Source organism: Aethalodelphis obliquidens, unplaced genomic scaffold, assembly GCF_003676395.1.
Source record: "Aethalodelphis obliquidens isolate GAN/ISIS:26980383/991018 unplaced genomic scaffold, ASM367639v1 scaffold14, whole genome shotgun sequence".
Lineage (NCBI taxonomy): Eukaryota > Metazoa > Chordata > Mammalia > Artiodactyla > Delphinidae > Aethalodelphis > Aethalodelphis obliquidens.
The window spans coordinates 22289342-22313922 of NW_020837958.1; the positions used below are offsets into that span (position 1 = coordinate 22289342).

At 37.7% G+C, this 24581-nt stretch overlaps 1 protein-coding gene across 2 annotated transcripts in view; it reads right to left on the reverse strand.

The window, feature by feature from the left end:
• Positions 1–24581, reverse strand: part of LUZP2 (leucine zipper protein 2) — a 443219-nt gene that overhangs the window by 204354 nt on the left and 214284 nt on the right. The window contains exons 2-4 of one of the 2 annotated variants that reach the window (XM_027115163.1): positions 22441–22554; positions 18635–18705; positions 5412–5493 (exon numbers count right to left, since the gene is read on the reverse strand). In XM_027115163.1, the coding sequence (XP_026970964.1) occupies positions 5412–5486 (75 nt within the window). In that variant the 5' untranslated portion in view covers positions 5487–5493; positions 18635–18705; positions 22441–22554. Of the gene's footprint in view, positions 1–5411; positions 5494–18634; positions 18706–22440; positions 22559–24581 lie in introns of both variants that reach the window. The other variant, XM_027115162.1, reaches the window with a different exon arrangement.

Here is a 24581-nt window from a genome sequence, read left to right on the forward strand (position 1 = left end):
TAATGCTCAAAAGCCTCATGTATCTTGTGGTTATATATTGAATAACATAGTCTTAGAGGATTCCTGGAATGATGCAAAAGAGACTGGCAATGTGGGTTATCTCTAGAGATAGATTAAGTCAGTAGAAATCAAATTTAGGAGTAAAGTTAATTTTTACCATATATATACACATTAAAAAAATAGTTCTGAAACCTTTCAAACATAAACAAAAGAACAAGAGTAATACTATGTAAAATGCTTCTGGGCCCACCCTAAGGATAAATATATATAAATGCTTTGTCCAATTTTCTTCAGACCTTGTAAACAAAATGTTATAGTACTATTAAAGCCCCACCTAATTTTTCTCCCTCCCCTCCCCCCAGAGGTAACCACTATCCTGGATTTGACATGTAATAGTCTTGTTCACTTTCTGTACATTATACTTGTTGTGCGCCTGTAAAGCTTTACAATACATATTAACACCTTGTCTTTTCTGGCTTGTGTAGGTGTCCTTGTATTACCATTTCCTCAAAAGGTAACAAAACCTAAACCTAACAATTTTTGATGGTCCAACTACATGTTGAAGCAGAAGCAGAAGCCTGAGAACCACTATGTCCATCATTTTGGTCATAACAATTTTCAAGCTTACATTTGAATTATGAATATCCTCGGAGCAACCTGAAAATTTGAGTCATACTCATTGTCCCATTAAGGAGATAGTTCAATTTAGTAATTAGATATATAATCAAGGGCAGCACATAAGAGTATCTGCTCTTAAATCTAAAATAGCACAATATTTACAGAATCAAATCTAAATGTTTTCCCTCTGTTTGAGAGTGAGCAATTACAATTATTTCATTCTCCCCTTCTTATCCAACTTTCAACTACATCAACTATAGTCTTCCTAGCAGAAAGAGTAATTGTTGAATGATTTGCAACAATTAAAATATATACTTATTTAATCCTTAGTTAACCTAGAATCCTCAAATAGGGAAAAAAAGGCACAAACAGTTTGAGTCTTTACCAAAGTTTGGAAGTGATGAGTCCCAGTACTATGAAATCTATCTTTTCCTAGATTCCACCAGATGCACATTAAAAAAAAATCATGCTTTTACTAAATATATGTTATTCCCATATTTGTTAAGCTTTCTGTCATCTCTTTCTGGACTTTGACTTAGAAAATATCAGTCATTCAACTCAAAACATAAACACATTCCCTCCAAAAGATAAGTATTATTTATTTCCGCAGGTATTTGCATTTATTGATCATGATGATATATTTTGTTAATATAGTCTTGAATTTGTTCTTATAGACCTTTTACATGTACATTCGTTAGTAGAAAAATAGCTATTAGTTTACACATACAGCCATTAGTTGATTTTGGAATCATAACTGATGAAGTTTGCAAAATGAGATGAAAGTTTTCAATTTTTTTCTATTTTCCAGAAAATATTTGCCTATATTTGAAGTCAACTGATCTTTAAAAATTAGTAGAAGTCACCATGAAAACCTTCTGGCTTTGAAATACTTGGGAAAGGAGGTCTTTTAGCATAATAAAATTCCAACTGTGTTCAGCTATTCAATTGCTGAATTTCTTCTCGCAGAAGTTTTAGCATTTTATATTTATTTATCTAGAAATTTACATATACATTTTTAAATGTATCAGGGAACTGTTGCTCATAATACGTTATTTGTTTGAATTCCTATTACAATTATGACTCTTAGCTCTTTTTTTTTTTTTTTTTTTTTTGCGGTAAGCGGGCCTCTCACTGTTGTGTCCTCTCCCGTTGTGGAGCACAGGCTCCTGACGCGCAGGCTCAGCGGCCATGGCTCACGGGCCTAGCCGCTCCGCAGCATGTGGGATCTTCCCGGACCAGGGCACGAACCCGTGTCCCCTGCATCGGCAGGCGGACTCCCAACCACTGTGCCACCAGGGAAGCCCTTAGCTCTTTTTTTAATTCAACATTTTAAAATTTGAGTCTGTCTTTCTATTCTTAATCTTTCTCATATCTTAAAGTCTTTTATCATAGTCTTTTTAAATAACTTAAATTTACCTTTTTTTGTTTTCTATTTTATTATTGTCTTCACTAGTCTTTAAAATACGCTCTTTATTGCACTGATGTTTTGCTTTTTAAATAACTTCTTGAATTTATGTTGCTAATCTTTTATTTTCTGAAAAAATGCATTTAAAGCTATCAATTCACCTCAATTATTATATTGGCATATAGTGTCTTCACTATTATTAAGTATTTCTTTATTTCTTTTATTATTTCTTATTAACCGAAGGGTTATTAGAAAATGTATTATATATTTTCCAAACATAAAGAATTGTTTAACCATTTATAAAAAGTTATTTTAAATTTTATAACAAAAGGATTGAATAACATAGTATATATGCTAGTCATATTTTTGAACGTATATAACTTTTTGTATTATACATATTATATTTCTATAAAATTTCTATAGATATTCTGCATGTACTTAAAAAGAATATAGTCACTTTTTTAGAGATTTCTATATATATCTAATATTTATTACTACAAGTTGTATTTTTAAGATCTTTGTATTTGCCTATTTCTCCCTTCACTTATAGATTGATGGATATGGAAGCTGATTTGTTAAGTACATTTATGTTTATGATGGTTATAACTATAACCACCTCATTTTATTTATTTATTTTTCTTTGCTAGCATATAATGCTCTCTCTTACATTATATCTGTGCTTTAAATTCTATTTGCCAGCATTAATATTGCTGTCAATCATTTACTTCTTTTATGTTGTTTTGCATATATTTTCCTGTATTGCTTACTTTAAGTATGTGGTCTTCTCAGTTGTTAAAATTAGCACATTTGCATATATTGTCCTAATTTCTTAATTGCAGTTATTCTGTGTCTTTTAAAAATTATTATTAAAATTAACCCATTTAAATTATCGTTATTTCTAATACATTGAAACTTCTGCCAACAGTAATTCTTTTGCCTACATTTTTCTTTCAATTGGATAATTTATTTATTTTATTTTTTTCTTTCTATTGAGTAGATCAAATTTAGTTTAGATTCTAGTATCTACTATATGCCAGATATAATTTTAGGGAAATTATGTATGTTATTTTAATTTTAATTATTCCCCAAATTCTTCAAATAAGGAAACCTGCAGAAGTTAAAGAGCTTACTCAAATTTACAGATAGTAGATTGTCCACTAGGAATTTAAACCCAGAATATTCTTATTCTGTAGCACATGTTAGGTTATGAATACCTATAGGGTGTTCCTGGTTTAGTAGAGTATTTTGGGGTGCGAGAGGAAAATCCTCCCTCAAGATTCAATGCTGAACTTTAAGAAAAGCACTGCAAGGATTCTGAGGTGAGGATAAAGCTGACTCGGCCAGTCCTGTCTCCTCCTTCTTCCCAACTATGCATCCTTTGTCCCCACTTTTGCCATACTTGACTCTTCTAACTTTTGTTGAGCTCTTTCAAATGTTAGAGCTTTCTTCTTTTGGGATGTTAGACACACTGTGCATAACATATTGGAATAAACACAGGTTCATGCCTTGGCTTCTCCAAATGCTAGATGTGTAAATACAAGCAAGAGTTATTCATTTTCAGAAAAAAAAAACAAACAAAAAAAACAACAACAGTAGTGTGCAGTTTTATTGTGAGAATCTGAGAAAACAGTATTGTGAATATTTCTATTCTGTTCTGTCATTATTTGTGACTGGGCTATGAAGAAGTTGAGATTAAATGCGATAGATCAAGAAAGAAATGGGATTGCAATTAGGGTTGCTCCTTATGCTGGGTCAGATTCTGAGGGGAGGAATCAACATGATAGTGCTAAAAATATGTCTGTTCTTTTATGTAACACCTGCTGTCCAAAGAGCCAGACACTAGAACACCTTGTACGTTAGCAGTGAGTGTTGCCATGGCATAACAGAGAAGAACAAAGATGCTCATCCTTACAGGTGGGCTGGACAGATAACAGTTTATTAACAAGAAATAATCCTGCACCCAGAAGAATCAACAGCCATTATTACAAAGACTGTCTCCAAGAAGCAGGTACCCCAGATGACAGACAGGGCTAAGTTTCAGAAGCGAAACTTTATACCCTAATCCAGATTATTCAAGGAAGACTTGCAAAAGAAAGACAGGATGACAATTCTTAAAGGAGCTGGGATCCCAGGTAATCAACCTGGATGAAGACCTTGTATTAGTCCAGTTTCTAGCTTCTGTAAACTTGATGCTTTAACATCTACCTTACACATATACGCAGACTAGCCTTGTTATGGACAACCCAGTAATATGCTTGCATCATCCTATCTTGACCTCCTGCCTTCCTCATCGCTGCTCCTTCCCCACCCACTCCTCCTGGTGGTAAGCTTTTCAAATACACACTAACCAATACAGAGCCTAGAACTCCAGCCACCCCTTGTACTGAGTTCTCACACTTCAGGCGACTGTCCACCTGCCTTAATCACCCCAGGGCCGGATACCAGAAAAATAGTCCCTGTGCCCCAGAGCTGCTGAAATAATTCAAATGGGCCAATCCTAGGCCTGCTTACCCTGCCTAGCCCATTCCTTCCCACAGAAACCACAGTAAAGGCTCTTGTGCACAGTTTCCCCACCTTCCTTTGCCTTGTGCCTGACCTGGTGCTTGCCTGCGTGGTCCCCGGTCATGTGGCATGCCCCCCTCTTGGGAACTGTGAGAAATAAACTATCTTTCCAAAGGTAATTGTTTCCTGATCTATTGGTCTTACTATACCTCAAATTTTCTATTAATATACTATATTTTGAAATAGATTCAGGTCCTCGAACAAGATAAAAGGTTCAATCTCCATAAATGGTACATAAGTGCATGTGGGGAATGAGGTAGAAATCTAGTTTTTAGCACTATTATCCAGAACACTATCTGTCCTGCCCGTGGTGAATATCAGTTATAAGAACTGAAACGTGAGGGTCAATAGAACATCATTTTGAGAGAGAAATTCTGGAGAGAAGTTTGATTCTTAAACTTTGGGGTGTCTCAGAATCACCTGTGTAGTTGATTAAGTAGGCAGATGGTGTGGCTCCACCCTTGGGAGATGTCTATTCAGTGGATGCAGGGTATGGCTTAGGGATCTGTATAGTTTAACTTAGTTCAAGGTCACACCCCAAAATTCAAGAGCCACTGATAGGGGGCCCGACACCAACACTCTTGCCCTGAGTTTTTCATCCATAAATAAGGGTTAGGAATCAGAAGACCCCTAAAAATCAAATACAACGAAAATATTTTTTTGAAATGATTGCTGCTAAGTATTTTTGTAATCTTGTTGATTGTGTTGTTTTCATTATACTTTCATTTATATTTGTCACAGGTGTATTTGTTCCATAATGATTTTAGGGAAAAAAGTTAACAATTTTCCAGGCCCAAAGCAAAGGACACAGAAGAGAAACACTTACAGTAGCCTGCTGTTTTTCTGCTTTCTCAGTTGTCTCTTTAAGCTGATTTTCCAGGGCCTCCTGGAGAGACTTCATTTGTTCTCTGTTTAGTAGAAAATAGAGAGCAAAAGAGAGACATCATATAAATCTCTTATTTCCTATTTACACGATGAAAGGAGGTTTTGCTGTATATATACATTTAGGAAACATAACTAGAATATATAGAGCCACGGTTAAACATACAAGATGTATCTCAGGACTCTGGTAATAAAGAGTCTTCTCTCCCATGCAAGCACTAAAAGCAAGCTGTATTTACGGGAAATTGCCTTACTATTGTGTCTTATAAGAATCCTACTGTGTGAATCATCTGTGAGCTGCATAATGTGTTAAATCAAATCGATATAATAATTAGAGTTAGAAAGCTAATTTTAGTGACAGCATGCGAGGGTGTGAACATGCTGTTTAGAAAAAAAGTTAACATAGATTTGCTGATGGGATAAAATTATCATTCCCTTGGATGCTCCACATTAACTAATTCTAAAGCACTGTGTTTTAGACATCCTGTATGAGGTCTGAGACTTTTTGTAAAAACAAAGAGAAAAAAGACGTATATTTAATGCAAAAGCTGCCTCATTTATTGGAGATAATAAAAAATACACCTGCACATATATACATATTGTGTCTCAAGTTCAGTAGGACATAAGGACCCTGTCTCACATTAAAAATATAAATATTTTCATAAATATGAATTCCTCTCAAGGGTTTAGGATTTTCTCAATTATGACAAATTTTATTATATTACTGTGCCTTCATTTTATCACCTAAGCTATCACTTCAAAAAGTTCAGATAGGAGAGAGGGGGAAGATGGCGGAAGAGTAAGACGTGGAGATCACCTTCCTCCCCACAGATACACCAGAAATACATCTACACGTGGAACAACTCCTACAGAACACCTACTGAATGCTGGCAGAAGACCTCAGACCTCCCAAAAGGCAAGAAACTCCCCACGTACCTGGGTAGGGCAAAAGAAAAAAGGAAAAACAGAGACAAAAGGATAAGGACGGGACCTGCACCAGTGGAAGGGAGCTGTGAAGGAGGAAACGTTTCCACACACTAGGAAGCCCCTTTGAGGGCGGAGACTGTGGGTGGTGGAGTGGGGGAGCTTCGGGGCCGTGGAGGAGAGCGCAGCAACAGGGTTGCGGCGGGCAAAGTGGAGTGATTCCCGCACAGAGGATCGGTGCCGACCAGCACTCACCAGCCTGAGAGACTTGTCTGCTCACCCGCCGGGGCAGGCGGGTCTGGGAGCTGAGGCTTGGGCTTCAGTCGGAGCGCAGGGATAGGACTGGGGTTGGCGGCGTGAACACAGTCTGTGGAGGTTAGTGCACCACGGCTAGCCGGGAGGGAGACTGGGAAAAAGTCTGGACCTGCCGAAGAGGCAAGAGACTTAGCACTTCCCTCTTTGTTTCCTGGTGCGCGAGGAGAGGGGATTAAGAGCGCTGCTTAAAGGAGCTCCAGAGACAGGCTCGAGCTGCCGCTAACAGCGCGGACGCCAGAGACGGGCATGAGACGATAAGGCTGCTGCTGCCACCACCAAGAAGCCTGTGTGCGAGCACAGGTCACTCTCCACACCGGCCCTCCTGGGAGCCTGTGCAGCCCGCCACTGCCAGGGTCCCGGGATCCAGGGACAACTTCCCCAGGAGAACGCACGGAGCACCTCAGGCTCGTGCAACGTCATGCAGGTCTCTGCCGCCGCAGGCCCACCCCGCACTCCGTGCCCCTCCCTCTCCCCAGCCTGAGTGAGCCAGAGACCCAGAATCAGCGGCTACTTTAACCCCGTCCTGTCTGAGCGAAGAAGAGGCGACCTACACGCAGAGGCGGGGCCAAATCCAAAGCTGAACACCGGGAGCTGTGCGAACAAAGAAGAGAAAGGGAAATCTCTCCCAGCAGCCTCAGGAGCAGCGGATTGAATCTACACAATCAACTTGATGTACCCTGCATCTGTGGAATACCTGAATAGACAACGAATCATCCCAAATTGAGGAGGTGGACTTTGAGAGCAAGATTTATTATTTTTTCCCCTTCTTCTCTTTTTGTGAGTGCGTATGTGTATGCTTCTGTGTGAGTTTTGTCTGTATAGCTTTGCTTTCACCATTTGTCCTAGGGTTCTATCCATCCATTTTTTGTTATAACGATTTAACAAATTTTTTTCTTAATAATTATTTTTTTATTTTAATAACTTTATTTTATTTTATCTTAATTTATTTTATTTTATCCTCTTTCTTCCTTTCTTTTTACTTTTTCTCCCTTTCATTCTGAGCCCTGTGGATGAAAGACTCTTGGTGTTACAGCCAGGAGTCAGTGCTGTGCCTCTGAGGTTGGAGAGTCAACTTCAGGACACTGGTGCACAAGGGACCTCCCAGCTCCATGTAATATCAAACGGGGAAAATCTCCCAAAGATCTCCATCTCAACACCAACACCCAGCTTCACTCAATGACCAGCAAGCTACAGAGCTGGACACCATATGCCAAACAACTAGCAAGACAGGAACACAACCCCACCCATCAGCAGAGAGGCTCCCTAAAATCATAATAAGTCCACAGACACCCCAAAACACACCACCAGACGTGGACCTGCCCACCAGAAAGACAAGATCCAGCCTCATCCACCAGAACACAGGCACTAGTCCCCTCCACCAGGAAGACTACACAACACACTGAACCAACCTTAGCCACTGGGGACAAACACCAAAAACAACAGGAACTACAAACCTGCAGCCTGCAAAAAGGAGACCCCAAACACAGTAAGATAAGCAAAATGAGAAGACAGAAAAACACACAGCATATGAAGGAGCAAGATAAAAACCCACCAGATGTAACAAATAAATAGGAAATAGGCAGTCTACCTGAAAAAGAATTCAGAATAATGATAGTAAAGATGATCCAAAATCTTGGAAATAGAATAGACAAAATGCAAGAAACATTTAACAAGGACCTAGAAGAACTAAAGATGAAACAAGCGAGGATGAACAACACAATAAATGAAATTAAAAATACTCTAGAAGGGATCAATAGCAGAATAATTGAGGCAGAAGAATGGATGAGTGACCTGCAAGATAAAATAGTGGAAATAACTACTGCAGAGCAGAACAAAGAAAAAAACAATGAAAAGAATTGAGGACAGTCTCAGAGACACCTGGGACAACATTAAACGTACCAGCATTCGAATTATACGGGTTCCAGAAGAAGAAGAGAAAAAGAAAGGGACTGAGAAAATATATGAAGAGATTATAGTTGAAAACTTCCCTAATATGGGAAAGGAAATAGTTAATCAAGCCCAAGAAGCACAGAGAGTCCCATACAGGATAAATCCAAGGAGAAATATGCCAAGACACATATTAATCAAACTGTCAAAAATTAAATACAAAGAAAACATATTAAAAGCAGCAAGGGAAAAACAACAAATAACAAACAAGGGAATCCCCATAAGGTTAACAGCTGATCTTTCAGCAGAAACTCTGAAAACCAGAAGGGAGTGGCAGGACATATGTAAAGTGATGAAGGAGAAAAACCTACAACCAAGATTACTCTACCCAGCAAGGATCTCATTCAGATTTGATGGAGAAATTAAAACCTTTACAGACAAGCAAAAGCTGAGAGACTTCAGCACCACCAAACCAGCTTTACAACAAATGCTAAAGGAACTTCTCTAGACAAGAAACACAAGAGAAGGAAAAGACCTATAATAACAAACCCAAAACAATTAAGAAAATGGGAATAGGAACATACATATTGATAATTACCTTAAATGTAAATGGACTAAATGCTTCCACCAAAAGACACAGATTGGCTGAATGGATACAAAAACAAGACCCATATATATGCTGTCTACAAGAGACCCATTTCAGACCTAGAGACACATACAGACTGAAAGTAAGGGAATGGAAAAAGATATTCCATGAAAATGGACACCAAAAGAAAGCTGGAGTAGCAACTCTCATATCAGACAAGATAGACTTTAAAATAAAGACTATTAGAAGAGACAAAGAGGGACTCTACATAATGATCAAGAGATCAATCCAAGAAGAAGATATAACAATTGTAAATATTTATGCACCTAACATAGGAGCACCTCAGTACATAAGGCAAATACTAACAGCCATAAAAGGGGAAATCGACAGTAACCCATTCATAGTAGGGGACTTAACACCCCACTTTCACCCATGGACAGATCATCCAAAATGAAAGTAAATAAGGAGACACAAGCTTTAAATGATACATTAAACAAGATGGACTTAATTGATATTTATAGAACATTCCATCCAAAAACAACAGAATACACATTTTTCTCAAGTGCTCATGGAACATTCTCCACGATAGATCATATCTTGGGTCATAAATCAAGCCTTGGTAAATTTAAGAAAATTGAAACAGTATCAAGGATGTTTTCCGACCACAACACTATGAGAATAGATATCAATTACAGGAAAAGACCTGTAAAAAATACAAACAAATGGAAGCTAAACAGTACACTACTTAATAATGAAGTGATCACTGAAGATATCAAAGAGGAAATCAAAAAATACCTGGAAACAAATGACAATGGAGACACGACGACCCAAAACATGGGATGCAGCAAAAGCAGTTCTAAGAGGGAAGTTTATAGCAATACAATCCTACCTTAAGAAACAGGAAACATCTCGAATAAAAAACCTAACCTTGCACCTAAAGCAATTAGAGAAAGAAGAACAAAAAAACCCCAAAGTTAGCAGAAGGAAAGAAATCATAAAAATCAGATCAGAAATAAATGAAAAAGAAATGAAGGAAATGATAGCAAAGATCAATAACACTAAAAGCTGGTTCTTTAAGACGATAAACAAAATTGACAAACCATTAGCCAGACTCTCAAGAAAAATAGGGAGAAGACTCAAATCAATAGAATTAGAAATGAAAAAGGAGAAGTAACAACTGACACTGCAGAATACAAAAGATCATGAGAGACTACTACAAGCAACTCTATGCCAATAAAAAGGACAATCTGGAAGAAATGGACAAATTCTTAGAAATGCACAACCTGCCAAGACTGAATCAGGAAGAAATAGAAAATATGAACAGACCAATCACAAGCACTGAAATTGAAACTGTGATTAAAAATCTTCCAACAAACAAAAGCCCAGGACCAGATGGCTTCACAGGCGAATTCTATCAAACATTTAGAGAAGAGCTAATACCTATGCTTCTCAAACTCTTCCAAAATATAGCAGAGGGAGGAACACTCCCAAACTCATTCTACGAGGCCACCGTCTCCCTGATACCAAAACCAGACAAGGATGTCACAAAGAAAGTAAACTACAGGCCAATATCACTGATGAACATAGATGCAAAAATCCTCAACAAAATACTAGCAAACAGAATCCAACAGCACATTAAAAGGATCATACACCATGATCAAGTGGGGTTTATCCAGGAATGCAAGGATTCTTCAATATACGCAAATCAATCAACGTGATACACCATATTAACAAATTGAAGGAGAAAAACCATATGGCCATCTCAATAGATGCAGAGAAAGCTTTTGACAAAATTCAACACCCATTTATGATAAAAACCCTCCAGAAAGTAGGCATAGAGGGAACTTTCCTCAACATAATAAAGGCCATATATGACAAACCCACAGCCAACGTCATCCTCAATGGTGAAAAACTGAAACCATTTCCACTAAGATCAGGAACAAGACAAGGTTGCCCACTCTAACCATTCTTATTCAACATAGTTTTGGAAGTTTTAGCCACAGCAATCAGAGAAGAAAAGGAAATAAAAGGAATCCAAATTGGAAAAGAAGAAGTAAATCTGTCACTGTTTGCAGATGACATGATACTATACATAGAGAATCCGAAAGATACTACCAGAAAAGTACTAGAGCTAATCAATGAATTTGGTAAAGTAGCAGGATACAAAATTAATGCACAGAAATCTCTGGTATTCCTGTACACTAATGATGAAAAATCTGCAAGTGAAATCAAGAAAACATTCCCATTTACCACTGCAACAAAAAGAATAAAATATCTAGGAATAAACCTATCTAAGGAGACAAAAGACCTGTATTCAGAAAATTATAAGACACTGATGAAAGAAATTAAAGATGATACAAATAGATGGAGAGATATACCATGTTCTTGGATTGGAAGGATCAACATTGTGAAAATGACTCTACTACCCAAAGCAATCTACAGATTCAATGCAATCCCTATCAAACTACCACTGGCATTTTTCATAGAACGAGAACAAAAAAATTCACTATTTGTATGGAAACACAAAAGACCCCGAATAGCCAAAGCAATCTTGAGAACAAAAAACGGAGCTGGAGGAATCAGGCTCCCTGACTTCAGAGTTTACTACAAAGCTACAGTAATCAAGACACTATGGTACTGGCACAAAAACAGAAATATAGATCAATGGAACAGGATAGAAATCCCAGAGATCAACCCACGCACATATGGTCACCTTATCTTTAATAAAGGAGGCAGGAATGTCCAGTGTAGAAAGAACAGCGTCTTCAATAAGTGGTGCTGGGAAAACTGCAGGTACATGTAAATGTATGAGATTAGATCACTCCCTAACACCATACACAAAAATAAGCTCAAAATAGATTAAAGACCTAAATGTAAGGCCAGAAACTATCAAACTCTTAGAGGAAAACATAGGCAGAACACTCTATGACATTAATCACAGCAAGATCCTTTCTGACCCACCTCAGAGAGAAATGGAAATAAAAACAAAAATAAACAGATGGGACCTAATGAAACTTAAAAGCTTTTGCACAGCAAAGGAAACCATTAACAAGACAAAAAGACAACCCTCAGAATGGGAGAAAATATTTGCAAATGAAGCAACTGACAAAGGATTAATCTCCAGAATTTACAAGCAGCTCATGCAGCTTAATACCAAAAAAACAAACAACGCAATCCAAAAATGGGCAGAAGACCTAAATAGACATTTCTCCAAAGAAGATATACAGACTGCCAACAAACACATGAAAGAATGCTCAACATCATTAATCATTAGAGAAATGCAAATCAAAACTACAATGAGATATCATCTCACACCAGTCAGAATGGCCAACATAAAAAAATCTAGAAACAATAAATGCTGGAGAGGGTGTGGAGAAAAGGGAACACTCTTGCATTGCTGGTGGGAATGTGAATTGGTACAGCCACTATGGAGAACAGTATGTAGGTTCATGTAAAACTACAAATAGAACTACCATATGACCCAGCAATCCCACAACTGGGCATATATCCTGAGAAAACCATAATTCAAAAAGTCATGTACCAAAATGTTCATTGCAGCTCTATTTACAATAGCCCGGAGATGGAAACAACCTAAGTGTCCGTCATCAGATGAATGGATAAAGAAGATGTGGCATATATATACAATGGAATATTACTCAGCCATAAAAAGAAACGAAATTGAGCTATTTGTAATGAGGTGGATGGACCTAGAGTCTGTCATACAGAGTGAAGTAAGTCAGAAAGAGAAAGACAAATACCGTATGCTAACACATATATATAGAATCTAAAAAAAATAAGTCATGAAGAATCTTGGGGTAAGACAGGAATAAAGACATAGACCTACTAGAGAATGGGCTTGAGGATATGGGGAGGGGGAAGGGTAAGCTGGGACAAAGTGAGAGAGTGGCATGGACATATATACACTACCAAACGTAAAATAGCTAGCTAGTGGGAAGCAGCCGCATAGCACAGGGAGATCAGCTCGGTGCTTTGTGACCACCTAGAGGGATGGGATAGGGAGGGTGGGAGGGAGGCAGATGCAAGAGGGAAGAGATATGGGAACATATGTATATGTATAACTGATTCACTTTGTTATAAAGGAGAAACTAACACACCATTGTAAAGCAATTATACTCCAATAAAGATGTAAAAAAAAAAAAAAAGTTCAGATAGCAGATTACAGTATATGAGTGAGTGTGTGTGTAGGTGTGTGTTAAGTATGGCTAAAGGAATAAACTCCTTCAACGCAACAGCAACAACCAAACAGAAACCTCTTCGAGTCTTACCAGCAGACAAACTAAATTTCCCAGTCTAGAGCGAAAAGACAACTTCTGGAACAAAAATATTTTCTTGGTGTGTAACCACAATAAAGAGACTATGGGATAGGAAAGCATGTTCTTAGACTCTTTTTTTTTTTTTTTTTCACCTATAAATGGGCACAATAATAGAACTACCTCATAGGTTTATAGTGAGGTTTAGAAGATGTAATATAGGCAAAATGCTTAGCAAATGCCTGGAAAATAATCACGTAATACACGAAACCATTATCACAACCACTGGCACCACTTGAGGTCCCTGTGTTCATTCTTTGACCACCACATCCTGCACAACCACAAGCTGCTCTTTCATCCAGAAGGATTTAATGATTACTCTAGAAACTATTAGGTCCCAGTTTCAATTTTAGGAATATCCATGAGAGTCTATACGATCGCTGGAATCAATCTGGATTTTGTTTATCAAGGCAACGTATAACAGGAACAAGTTATAAAATAATTACAGTCACTTTGGTTTTTAGATGATTTATGCTTGTTTGGGTAAAGCTTTAACATGCTTTTGCTTAAAGTGGATTTTAATTCTCAGCTTCCATTACGGCCTCAAACCGGTTTTATTTATCAGAATTGTTTCACATGTAGACTTCCATTATTTCTCCTGATATTTTCCACAAAGAGCATGCGTGGCATAATATAATACAAAATAATAGTAATATTTACATATATTGTAGGCTTACAGTATACCAGGTAGTCCATAAAATGGAAAACTGATACATAAAGAGGTGGTGGAATTGTGTTCTGCAGACTATGTGCTCAAATTCTAGAGAGTCATTATACTACCCCTATTGAGGGAGACAGACAGACAGAAAGAAAGAAGGAAGGATCTACATTCTATTCCTAACACTCAAATCTTCAACAAGTACTGAATAAAAATGCAATAAGACTATTATATTTCCAACTAGAAAAAAGTTGTAATAAAATCTTGTAATACTTATTTGTTATTTCTGGGTTTTAAAATTCTCAGTTTTATTTTAAAGTGATACATATATTTTAAAATTAAATGATAAAATTCATATATTTTATAAAAATTAAAATAAGTGTTTATATATGTATATATATTCAAAAATGCCCACATACTGACATCTATAGGCAATAGGGAGTAAGAAAAAAATAAGCTGCAAAAACTGTTAAAAGCTGGAGAAGGTACAGAATTCTCATTTTCATGGCGAGGAAAGCTATCAGACAGAATGGCAAAGTGGGACTTTTGAAACTTCTGAACCTCTCCATCTCATTTTTCAGACTTATTTCTGCACATTCTCACTGCTCCCATGCTTTAGGTGGCCCCAAACTCCTGTCCCACAACTTGCTCAGTTCTACTCCGACCACCCCCCTCCACCAAATGGGATTTGCACAAACTATGTAGAGCTATTCTTGGGCTCTATTTGTCACTGAACTGAAGCTTGAATTCTAAAGAACTGTTGGCTCCAGCGACACTGTGATAGGGTTTCTCAGATGTTGAGTACATTTTACCATAGAATTTCATGGTTACAAGGGATTTTAAAAGGCAGCTGTTTCACACATCTTCCATCCCCAATTATAAATATAAAAATACCTCACCCTACAGGAAGGTATTCTTTTCATGTGGTTACCAGATTGTATTGTCACAACATCACAGATAGAAACCTTGCCACTATCTCAGGCATTCTTTTCCTTTACAGAGAACTCGATATACTAAAACCCATTAGTACACAGAGTCCAAAACTGCCTTCTCAAAATCTCTACCCACCATCCACCGTAGAGAGTAAAATGTTTTATTCCTTTTTATTTTCAAGACAGCTTTTCAGAAACTTCAGGGTACTCTCCTATCTCCCAGGGTCTCTATTTTTTGGTTACTTACTCCCACTCTTCACATAATATGGCTTAAAAGTCTCTCCATCAACCGGAGGACTCTTCTATGAATATTACCTAAGCTGTCTAAATATTTCTGAAATGTAACAATCAAGAGTCAATGCAACTTTCTCCTTCTCATGTAAAAGTATGCGTGCATGTGCACACGCACACACGTACACTACACACACAAACACACATATACACATTCCTTCCTCTGTACCTCTTTGGCAGAAAGACATGCTGCTCTCACTACCTGGTTGTTTACAACCATGCCATATCCTCTGCGTTTACTTACTTACAATCTAGTACAGCTACACAGAGGGACTTTATTAGTTGCCTGTTGGTTACAATTCCAAGAAGGAAATTCTAACTGATTCAGTTTTGTTTTGGTAGAGACACCTATGAGGTAATTAACTGTAGCCCGTGATGTCAGAGACACACAAAAGCAGCACAACTTCTAGGGACTACTTCGCCAGGTAAGGGCCAGGTGACAAGGATCCCAGAGGACATGTAGTTACTGAGAACTGGGTGCATATGGCATCTGCAATACATTTTAGTCTTTCAGGCTATGATAATACTTCTAAATTTGCCATCAGTTAATACTTTTTATAGTCTGAGATAACTTTTTTCTCTTTTACTGTTATTAATCTCTTTTATTTTGGAAATGAGATATACAGCCTCCTTCACATTCAGATAACCATGATTTTTATAACTCTAACTAAACAGCAAAAACTAATATATCAAATGTATTATACTTTTGAGAAATCACCTATTGTTAGGATTTATTGAATTTTCCATGCTGACTTTGTGTACATTATACAAGTTATGCATTTTAACAAATTTTATAATTTTGGATAAAACTTTGAAATCACAATAGCAAAATATATGCTCCATTTAACACATTCATTGAAAAACTTGGTCCATCATCTGGCTATCTGTATACCATGCCAAATGTAGAGATGATGGCCTGAAATTCTTAATAACTCCAACCATGTTTTTCCTCATTTGCCTGGATATTTTGTGTGTCATGTAGAAACAACCATAGATAATTTAAGAAAATATCAGTAAGCTAAAAGAACAGGTTTTTCCTTATTCACATCATGCATAAGGCTGTCTCTTCATCTGTGTCTCTCCTGCAATAAAGAAAGGCTGATTTTGTTGCTCTTTCACTCCATGGTCCTCACTGATGAGATGTCTCTGTCTCTTCTCTAGGGGACCTTTTCTCAACCTGGTCTATGTCTCTTTCTTTCTGCCTTGAACAATGTTGTCAGAATAATTCCCCTAATATAATTCTTTAATTATATCATTCTTTTACAGAGCTACATGAATGGGTTTTCTGCTGCTTATGCTGAAGTCCACACTGAGCTAACCTTTGAGTGGTCCCAGTCTATGCACAACAGCTTTATTTTCTGATCTTTCCTGACTCAATCTGTCTTCTTCAGTCACTGCAACCCTCTCACTGGTATTGCACATGCATTATGCCAAAGTCATTTCTATTTTTATGTTTTTGTTTATTATCTTTTCCCAACATGGAAGACTCTACAAGAAGTGATAATTTTCAATGACTCTTGGTCTGTTTTTGTAATAGGGAAGAACATTTTGTATTCTATTACAAGTTGATCACTAAAGGGATGTTGCCTATAAGCTTAAATTATACATAACGGTCCATCTCTGGGAACCCTGCATCCCAGGTAATGAGCATTAAGCTAAAATACCTTTGTTTAGCTCACAGGAAACATCCTGACCAGGTCTACCTGTGAGTGACTGCAGGGAAGAAAAAAGTAACACATGCCCTCCGGAGGCTGCCGTTTTAGTATATAAAAGGAGCCTGAATTCTAACTCAGGCGAGATGGTTCTTTGGGGCACAAGCCCACGATCTTCTCGGTTTTTATGGCTTTCTGAATAAAGTCACTATTTCTTGTCTCAAGAACTCGTCTCTTGATTACTGGCCTGTTGTGCAGGGAGCAGTACAAGCTTAGGCTTGGTAACATTTTGACTAGCTATTTCTATTGAAAAATATTGTTTATAATTCTCCACTAACTCAGTGAATCACATATACTTGTGTGATATTGAGCACAGGTGTTTTAAAAAGTGGATTATTTCAAACGAATAAAATAATTTAAAACCATGTAATTTTGGAAACATGCTCAGACCCATATTTTATATGACATCTTTTTAATACTGGACTTTGGAGAGAATTTCATGTTCAATAAATAATGATTCCATTTAAATAATAACAAGAGTCAATATAAGATGCTTGATTTGATTTTTAACATGTCATTGCCTCAATGCCATGAGGTTTCTGGGTCAAGAGGCAAGGACAGTGGAGAAGATAGAAGATGGTGAGAAGGGACTACATAGTGTAGCATCTGTCAACTTTTTAAACAGCTTTTTGATTTGAATCAGTAAACTATCTTGAAAGGGTATGGCTATGGGTAAGACACAGCAGAGCAAATTCCAATTAACACAACTCTCATCAATTCACTTAAGCATTTTGAGCAATAATTTCCCATTTACTGAATGGGGACAATAATATTTAATCTATACTTGTGGTGTTGAAACAAGAAAAAAAAATATAAAGCATCTAGTAGAGCCTCTAGTAAACGTATAACAAATAACAAATGCTGGCTTGTTTCTACCTTAAAATACCTTGGCTTTTTTTTTTTTTTCCTTGAGAAGCAATTTCAAGTCATATAGTTTTTTTAATACTGCATAGAAATCTAGCTCATAGTTCACTTCCTTCCAAAATAAACACGGCAACAATAATAAAACTGTTCCAATTCTACTGCATTAAGTTTACCCCATTTCTTACCACCCCCCACCACTATCGCCACGATCAAGTTTTGATACTATTAAAAAAGGCCAAAGTCCTCTACAAGTTATAAACTTCAGATCACAGAATCTGAAAAAAAAAAAACAAAAAAAAACAACGGCCCACTGATGTCATTGTTATTGGATCTATTGATGGGCAGACTTATGTGGGCCCATCTTAGTGGGACGATAAAGGAAAGTACTCCAGATCCTTAACGGTTGAATTGAGATCTGCAGACAAGCAGCATCAGTATCGGGATCACCCATCACCAGGGAACGTGTTAGAAATGCAGAATCTCAAGAGTCACCCTACACTTATTTTATAAGGATCTACATTTGAACAAGATTCTTATACATTAAAGTGTAAGTAAGAATATAAAGAAATGAATGCATTTAGAATAAACTTATTCTTGTGAAGTCTCTGAATGGAGTTTGGCTATGGAGGAAAAGAACTAAGAAAATAAAAGGAAAACACAGCCTTACCTTTGTTTCTGACCTATTTCCAGAAGCTTCTGAACATCAGTTTTGGCAGATTTCTCATCGTTTTTCAAATTCTGATAAGAAAAGTGGGAAAAGGAAGTCTTATTCATGTGATAAATTGAAGCTTACTTTACTTTTGTGTTTATGGCACAAGGGGTGGCTGCACTTATGCCCTGAAATAAGAATGTACAAACGAGGCCATGATGGTCCCCATGGCTCTCAGGATGCACATAGGCTCTCAGGATGCACAATTTATGACACCAAGTGGTGCAAGTGCTACACAGTGAGTGAAAGGGAATGAACTGATATTCAGCCTTTAGAGGTTCAGTGGAGGAGAAAGTACTCTCCAAATACCTAGGTCTCTTTATAAGTGAATATAAAACAGATCTTCTGCTCTTCATTTGAAGTTTTACTATGTTCTCTGCAGGCATGTTAAACTGGTTCTGGCATAGTTTCTACAAACACAAGGGGACATAAAAGGCCTCCCTAAATAAGCTAAGTAATAATACATCAGGATGAAAGCAGTCAAATGGCATGCACCTGTTTGGTCTGGCCTATTTATTATTTATGAGTAACGCATTACAATGCATAGAAAAACTAGGGCCATTTAAAATTGTAACTGTTCTGTATAGATAGTATATTAAAGAAAAAAACAGTCATTACTGTTTATTTACTCTGGCAAATTCAGCATTGACAGACCCTGAATTAAAAGAGAAAAGCCCACTGAGCTTTTCTCATTAGAGAATCTGACCCGTTAATCCTTCCCTGAAAACTTTCTTTTTTATACTTAGTATATTATTTAACAGGGTGACCTATCCTTTTTGATATTAAAAGTTAAAACAGACACAATAATATTGTTTGTAAAAAGAGCAGCTATGACAGGTAAGGAACTGACAATAACAAGAATGGCAAACATGTTGCTTACCTAATATTTAATTAACAACAAAGCCATAGTGTCTGCCTTCACCACTTTTTCAGCCTAATGCTAGAAACAATTTTCATGTAGTAAGTTAAGCATTCTGATATGGATGTGGTGGGGTAAGCATCACAAAAGAACCCTTTTCCCTAAAATGACTGATTGATATCATTATTAGGAAGCAGCCAATAAAAGGTGCTCTGTTTATTTGAAAAGAGTAGCTTGACGTAAAACACAAAAAAACAGGTTTGGGGGAAAATCACCAATCATGGGATTTACAGTTCAAAGTGCATCATGGCCACATGACCTGGGACAGGTCACAAAATCTGCACTTTGACTTCCTTATCTGATAAACAGGGATGAGAATTTTGAAGAGCCTACATTAGACAGTTCCTGGAAAACTCAAAGGGGATAATAGATGTGTGAAAGCACTTGGTGAAAAGTATAATAAAAATATGCTTATTCATTTTACCATCTGCTACACTCCAGGCATTCTGAAGGAAACAAAGATTAAAAGGGCATGGCACTATCCTCAAGAAATTAAAAACAAAAGAAAACATGAAATGAAGAAATGAAAATATGAAAAGGGTAAGTATGCAGATGAGGGTCTGAAAAATGTATCCAATTAGAAGAACTCATTAGTATTTGATTATTATTTCCCCAGCAATGTCCAGAGAAGTGGGGTATACGTCTTGGAAAATAATTTTGATGACTTTAAGGATAGCAAAGATTGATATACCTACTACTTAATTAATACAATGTTTATATATGGATCTATATTGTGATGCCATCCAGGTGCTATGGTTACAGAGATGAACAAGGCTTTCAAAGCTCATGTCTTTATGAAGCCCCACTGGAAAAAAATATGAAAAAAAATGTGTACAATGGGCAATATATTTATTTATTTACTATGAGTTTGAAACCTGGAATCAACATTTATTAGATGTATGACTTTGGGAGATTCCTGTGGCCTCTTTGAATTTCATTTCCTCACTGTACAATGAGTAAAATATTATCTTATTTTGTGAAAAGCTTGTTGAGGGGATTTAATAAGATAAGAATTAAATAAAAAACTCCTTGCACAATGGCTGTCACAAAATTAAAAAAAGGCATTTTAAAAGATTGCAATTACATTGAGTGATAGATGTATTACCCTTTCAAAAAGTAACTCCACAAAATTGTACATTTATTTCAAGTAATTTCCTAGACTGTAATTCGATATCTTTTTTTTGGATTCTATATATATGTTAGCATACGGTATTTACGGTATTTGTTTTTCTCTTTCTGACTTACTTCACTCTGTATGACAGTCTCTAGGTCCATCCACTTCACTACAAATAACTCAATTTCATTTCCTGCTATGGCTGAGTGATATTCCATTGTATATATGTGCCACATCTTCTTTATCCATTCATCTGTCGATGGACACTTAGGTTGACTTAACTTAGGCTGCTAGTATAGAGATACTGAGTGTCGTGGCTGGAAGTACTGACCACTCATGGGCATTTATTTCACCATAAGCTTGAAAAATTCTCAACGTGCCAGGTGTTTCATGCCTCTAAGAAGGTGCAAGTGTCTTAAATATTCTTTGAAGTCTCATAAAACTTGTGAATTTCTACTTAATGAAAAGGTAGCATTCTGGCCTCAACTTCCTATATGGAAATCAATATGCACCCATTTTCATCCTAGTCAGTGCGTCCCTAATGCTCTGTGCAAACTTCTACCATAGAACTGTTATTCCTGCACTGTTACCATCTTGCTACCTGTCACTGTATCCTACTGGAGTGTGAGTAAATTTTCTGCTATTTTCATGTTCTCAAGATGTAATACAACTTCTGGAACAAGAGCTTGGGTATTGGGTTCAAAATACCAGATCCACCTCCTAACTTTCTCTGTGCTCTCAGATTCCAAGCCCTTTTCTAACTCTGTTTTCTCACTTGTAAAATGAGGCTAATAATAATCATAGCATAATCATCATGTGAAAATTAATTAAAAATTGGAGAAAGAGGACCTAACACAAGAGACCACATTCAATAAACTGTAGTGCTTACTGACACCATAATCATCATCATGGGACTAAAAAGCTAAGAACAATGGTGATTACACAAGGTTCAGAAACTTGGTTCAGTGCGATAACTAACAGACCGGCTGTGGGGTCAGACTGCCTGCATTTAAACTCTGGTTTCCTTTGTGACATTCAAGCATGATTCCTCATGTGTAACAAGAAAACTCACATTTATAGTGCCTACCCTCATTGATATATTAGGAGAATTAAATCCTATAATACATACAAAGCTTTTAGTATCAGTATGTATTCAAAAATACAATGTTAAAGGAAAATATTAAAATATATTCTCAGATATTTCAGAAACTTTTCTTATCAGATATAGATCTTGTCTTTGGTTTTTGATTTAGATTTCACTGAGTACTAATACATATTCACAGATGACACTTTCCTTTGCAAGGCATTTACCCATTTTAGTAATGAGGTTTATTAAAGAATTTTCAGAACTATCCTTTGTGGAATTTAAAGTTCTCTTCAGGAGACAATTTCTATATTCATTTATGACTCTTAGCCATAACTGCTTTTCATCATTTTGTAATATAAGAAACACAGGGGTCAAACTGATCTTAGAAACTGTGAGAAATTGATGGCTTTGCCAAGCACACAGTTTTCTCATTCCTGAATTTGCAAACCACAGATTCCCAGACTGCATTTCAAATGACATTTCTTTTCGAAGCTCATATAATAATAAATAATAACTCCCATGTTCAAGCCCAGAAATATATTCAAAACTGGTAAAAAAAAATGCAGAAGTCTTTACATGTTAACCCACTGAGACAAACCAGGTGACTCACCCTTTGCTGCTGAGAAAATTAGTTTTCATCTCACCTGAAGGTTGACTTTAATTCCATCAAGTTCTCTTGATGTTTTTGTCAGCTGGCGGAGGATGGTGCTCCGCTCCTTCAAGACTTGCTTCAGCTGCTTTTCTAGCTCTCCAGAGTCCTGTCTAACACAGAAAGAAAAGGCATGAGGGCCCCCCAAATGCCTTCACTTGGCTCTAGCCACTTTGGCCATAATCACAGACCCTTGCATTTTAAGCAAAATCTAGATAAACTGAAACCAATTATTACTAGGATTTTTTTTTTTTGCGGTACGCGGGCCTCTCACTGCTGTGGCCTCTACCGTTGCGGAGCACAGGCTCCGGACACACAGGGTCAGCGGTCATGGCTCACGAGCCCAGCCGCTCCGCGGCATGTGGGATCTTCCCGGACCGGGGCACAAACCCGTGTCCCCTACATCGACAGGCGGACTCTCAACCACTGCGCCACCAGGGAAGCCCAGATGTTTTGTTTTTATTAGTTCATCTAAAAAGGGAAAATTGAAATACCAGTTTTTTAAAGAAATGTTTCATTTTGCATTGAGGACTATCCAGGCTACAGTTTCCAGAACAACACTGAACATCTTTTGCATGTATAACAGTTTATCAGATACCTCTTGTAAAATAGATATTTTCCATGACATTACACACTTTTTTCTAAGGTCATTGAAATTTTACAGCAAGAGATTTGATTTGAACCAAGGTAGATCAGAGATATAGACAGGTTCTGACACTGGGGGGACAAACTTGGGGGTGGAACCAGAGCAGAATGGAGGGGCTTTGCTTCGCCCTTGGTTTGTAGGGAATGAAGTGCACTGAAAAGGCATCCCTTTCAAAATCTCTATTGCTATTAAAGAAAATACCTCTAAAAATCAGTCAATAACTACAGTAATTACAGTGAAATTTGAACAGACTTGTTCTCTATTACAAGGAAGGAAACACTTATTATCATACATATATATGTACATTTTTTCCCATTTTTCTCGTATGGACTTTGCAAGATAATAAGACAGGTATTGTAATTCTAATTTTGCCGATATAAAAGACTGGGCTCAGAAAAGTTACTACCCTAAGATCCTGCTTAAGGAATGAATGAACAAGTAGTGTGTATATTTGTGTGTGTGTGTATTTATATATATTTTGGCAAGTGTGCACGTGTGGGGGAAGAATGTAGACAAGGAAACAGTTGTCAGTGTGGGGTTGGCGGCTTGAACGTAGCCTGAAGGGGTTAGTGCACCACGGCTAGCCGGGAGGGAGTCCGGGGAAAAGTCTGCACCTGCCGAAGAGGCAAGAGACTTTTTCTTACCTCTCTGTTTCCTGGTGCGCGAGGAGAGGGGTTTAAGAGCTCTGCTTAAAGGAACTCCAGAGATGGGCGCGAGCCGCGGCTAAAAGCGCGGACCCCAGAGACGGGCAGGAGACGCTAAGGCTGCTGCTGCCGCCACCAAGGGGCCTGTATGCGAGCACAGGTAACTATCCACACCCATCTTCCGCGGAGCCTGTGCAGCCCGCCACTGCCAGGTTCCCGGAATCCAGGGACAACTTCCCCGGAAGAACGCACCGCGGGCCTCAGGTTGGTGCAACGTCACGCCGGCCTCTGCCGCCGCAGGCCCGCCCCGCACGCAGTGCCCCTCCCTCCCCACCCCCACCCCCGGCCTGAGTGCGCCAGAGCCCCCGAATCAGCGGCTCCTTTAACCCCGTCCTGCCTGAGCAAAAAACAGACGCCCTCCAGCGACCTACACGCAGAGGCAGGGCCAAATCCAAAGCTGAGCCCCTGTGAGCTGTGAGAACAAAGAAGAGAAAGGGAAATCTCTCCCAGCAGCCTCAGAGGCAGCGGATTAAAGATCCACAATCAACTTGATGTACCCTGCATCTGTGGAATACATGAATAGACGAGTCATCCCAAATTGAGGAGGGAGGTGGGCTTCGAGAGCAAGATCTATGATTTTTTTCCCCTTTTCCTCTTTTTGTGAATGTGTATGTGTATGCTTCTGTGTGAGATCTTGTCTGTATAGTTTTGCTTCCACCATTTACCCTAGGGTTCTATCCGTCCATGTTTTTTTTTTTTTAAATTTTTTTCTTAATAATTAATTTTAATAACTTTATTATTCTTTCTTTCTTTCTTTCTTTCTTTCTTTCTTTCTTTCTTTCTTTC